Source organism: Sesamum indicum, linkage group LG8 (assembly GCF_000512975.1).
Source record: "Sesamum indicum cultivar Zhongzhi No. 13 linkage group LG8, S_indicum_v1.0, whole genome shotgun sequence".
Taxonomy (NCBI): domain Eukaryota; kingdom Viridiplantae; phylum Streptophyta; class Magnoliopsida; order Lamiales; family Pedaliaceae; genus Sesamum; species Sesamum indicum.
In genome coordinates, this window is record NC_026152.1 from 17,539,623 (window position 1) to 17,542,855 (window position 3,233).

The 3,233-nt window shown below is 36.7% G+C and overlaps 1 protein-coding gene across 1 annotated transcript in view; it reads right to left on the reverse strand.

Annotated features, from left to right (window-relative positions):
* Positions 1 to 2,906, reverse strand: part of LOC105169128 (UDP-glucose:glycoprotein glucosyltransferase) — a 19,246-nt gene extending 16,340 nt beyond the window's left edge. Inside the window, exons 1-3 of the mRNA XM_020696073.1 lie at positions 2,501 to 2,906; positions 715 to 1,164; positions 428 to 587 (exon numbers count right to left, since the gene is read on the reverse strand). Coding sequence (XP_020551732.1) covers positions 428 to 587; positions 715 to 1,164; positions 2,501 to 2,661 — 771 coding nt within the window. The 5' untranslated portion in view covers positions 2,662 to 2,906. The remainder of the gene's footprint in view (positions 1 to 427; positions 588 to 714; positions 1,165 to 2,500) is intronic.

The following is a 3,233-nucleotide window of genomic DNA, read 5'->3' on the forward strand; positions in this document are numbered from 1 at the left end:
TAAGGTTATTAAAAACTCGTAAGCAAGTTATTGTTAAATCTATGACAAAGATAACTGGTGCATGGAACACACTAGCGTTCAACTATCAATGAAAATAAACAAATAGCAGCTCTTTCCTCTGAAGTTGAGTATCTTACTATCTTACATTTCTTTTCGGGCAACTAGAACCAATCTAATATCTCACTTGATTAAGTTCAAATATGACAAGAACATATTGTTACATGTCATGATAAGGGCAGAAATACAACCAAGAGAGAGGCTCAAGTGTCATTTAACAAGCCCTCTCAACATCTCATATTTCTCCTCTACTCTAAGAATAATCACAATCCAGAAAATCAAAGTACATCGTCTACTTCTGAGAAACTATAGAAGTTAAGAAACAATTCAAAGAGAGAAAACAAATCAGAAGAAAAATTAACTTATGTCTTTGCACCTTTCTAGCAGCGTTGGACAAGGCTATATGAAATTCCTTGAAGCATTCAGTCCCAAGAGCTCCATAAAGAATGGCAGCGGGACTTCCAGCAGTTGAATCCGGATGCACATGATCAAATTCAAAAATTTCAGGCTGCTGAAATGCACCATCCTTTCTGGCAATAACAACAGTATCATTATAAATATTGAACTGGCAAACCAACAACTTTTGCAGGCATAGAAATTCATGTCTAAAGTTTTTCCAAGAGACAGTAAACGTGAATAACATAGAGCTGGACTTACACATCATCAGAATTTTGCAGCCACATTTGCAACTCTCCGACTTCAAAGAATAGTGATCCACCAGTATCAACCCAACAACATTTATTCCCAGGACTCTCGGGGTTCATACCCAAAAGAAAGGCTTCAGAATTTGCGGTTTTAGTTGTGTCGTTTGGTTCAGAAATCCCTCCATCAATAGTGTTTGAGATAACATCATCAGCTAGAGGAAAAGAAGAAAGAGATTCCTCTGCTAACTGGCGATATAACACTAATCTAGGTGATGCTGACCTAAGGGTTAGAGAGAATTCAAATATTGATGCCAAACGTTCGCTTAACAGAGATTTCCCATATCTGGAAATTTTCTTCAAGCAATCTTTTGCAGTATTAGAATCAGAATCTACATTTGTGGAGTGAATCCATGATTCAACAAAATCCCAAAACAAGTCTTTCCATTCTTTAGATAGCAATTCCCTGTCAAATACAAGAATCTATTGTCATAATAAGGTAAGCTAAAGAATCCAGACACAACATAAAAAGTAGAATGGTTGTAGTTAAAGTGAATCTAGGCATGTTCTGGAAGATTCAGAGCAACAGCAAGTCCTATATAGCAGTTGACACTCATAATAACGACACTGCAATCTAATAATTCTGATGGGTAATTTATTTCTTTTGTTCTCATTAGCCCCTTACTTCATTCTCACATTGAAAAGCTCCTCGAAGACCTTATTCAACTGAGCATGCTTAAGGATTAACTGCTTCATTATATTGTTTTGACAGAAATGGTGAATCAACGTCGTCAACTAGGAAAACAACCTTCACTGTAAGTTAGTTTTTCCTGCTAATGCACCATAGATTTTTAATAAAGTCAGATTTACCCTAGGTTTTCAACTTAATTCGAGGCCGAGTGAGGAGCAACAAATTGGGGTTGGTTATATATCAATATAGGAACATATGGGGAAAATTTAGACATTTTCCAGAGATGGTGAATGTATTAGTGTGTGAAGCCTGACCCAACATTACATCCAAGCCATGAATCCAGCCACATACTTGTATAATGCTTTATAGGTGGCCTAATATAAATAGTTAATGGTTGACCTTTTATTGTAATTCACGCAAAACAATGCTAGTACAAATTGATTTTGAACAACCATGGACCTAGGAGATTTCTCTAAACCACGTAAATCTTGTGTCTTACAACTATCTTTCTTTTCATATCTCTGAACGAGTTCACAGTCTCACAAAACTCAATTTCTAATAGAATGCGATCAAAGTATTCCTTCAATATAGGAGGTTGCATTCATTCACATGGTTAGAAGGCATTAACTCTATATAATCATTACATGATAACAAACATGTCTTGATAAGAAAATGGGGCTCCTTTGGTTAAACATGAAAACATTATGCCATAAGAATATTCATGACTAAATCTTGTGCTAAGGATTATAGATTACTTCTCAGAGTAACAGTATTAAGAAAAATTAAAAGGAGAACCAAGAAGAAACAGCTAAAATTAGCATAAATTAACGATTACAGCTTTCCAGCATCATTGCCCACATCAAAAACTAAAACCTGATAAGACTTCCTAACATCTAGCAATTATCATTTGATCAGGACTTCTCTCGCATAAATGCAGCTTAAACAAAGCGCATACGAAGACAAGCAAGCAACAATCACAACAGAATGTGCAAGAATCAGCAACAATTCACGCCCCAAATATCTCAAACGAAAAACTGCATGTGATATGTCTTACAAGTACAACAAAACAAGCCATTCAAATAGTCTCTGAAAACCCAAAAACGAAAATTACCCGGCTTCCAGAAGAAGTGGAGTGCCAGACCACTTGGCTCTAAGAGCCACCTGCACATTCTTGGGCTTACGGTTCTGGGCAGAAACCGAGTGCCCAGAAAGACAAATACACAAAATTACAAGGATCAAAAAGCAAAACCCAGATCTAAACAGGGTTCCCATTCTTGAATCTTGATCAACTCGCGTCTTAATTTTCAAGATTGCATATAATCAAACCATGTCCATCGAAGAAGCCACAATTCAAGATCGAATTTTTAATGGGTTTCTCGTCTCTTCCTCAGTGGTTCTTTGTGTACAGTGGTTTGCTGTGTATTTTGTGCACTACTGACAGTGAGGAAGACGAAGACTTGGGCTGGGTTTTACAGTCCCGGAGTCTGGTAGGGTTCATCTGGACACCAGCTGAGAAGTAAATCGGTAATTTTGCTATTACCTTCTTATCAAAAGGGTGTTTTGGTCTTTTTATTTAGATCTTGGGGCTATGTCAGTAAATTTGCTTTTTCTCTAATTCATCTCAAATGTTGGCAATTGATTGGTAGTTAACTTACATCATAATGCTGACGTGGCTTAATTTCATTGGCGACTTAGAGTTGAATGCACTAGGCCATATCTAATCCTCTAGATATTACACCCCGTCATGTATGTGGATAGACGACATACCCTATTTTTCTAAATTAAAGACTATAGGCTATAGCCAACCATATAATGAGATTCAAAATTACACACCACATTTCAAA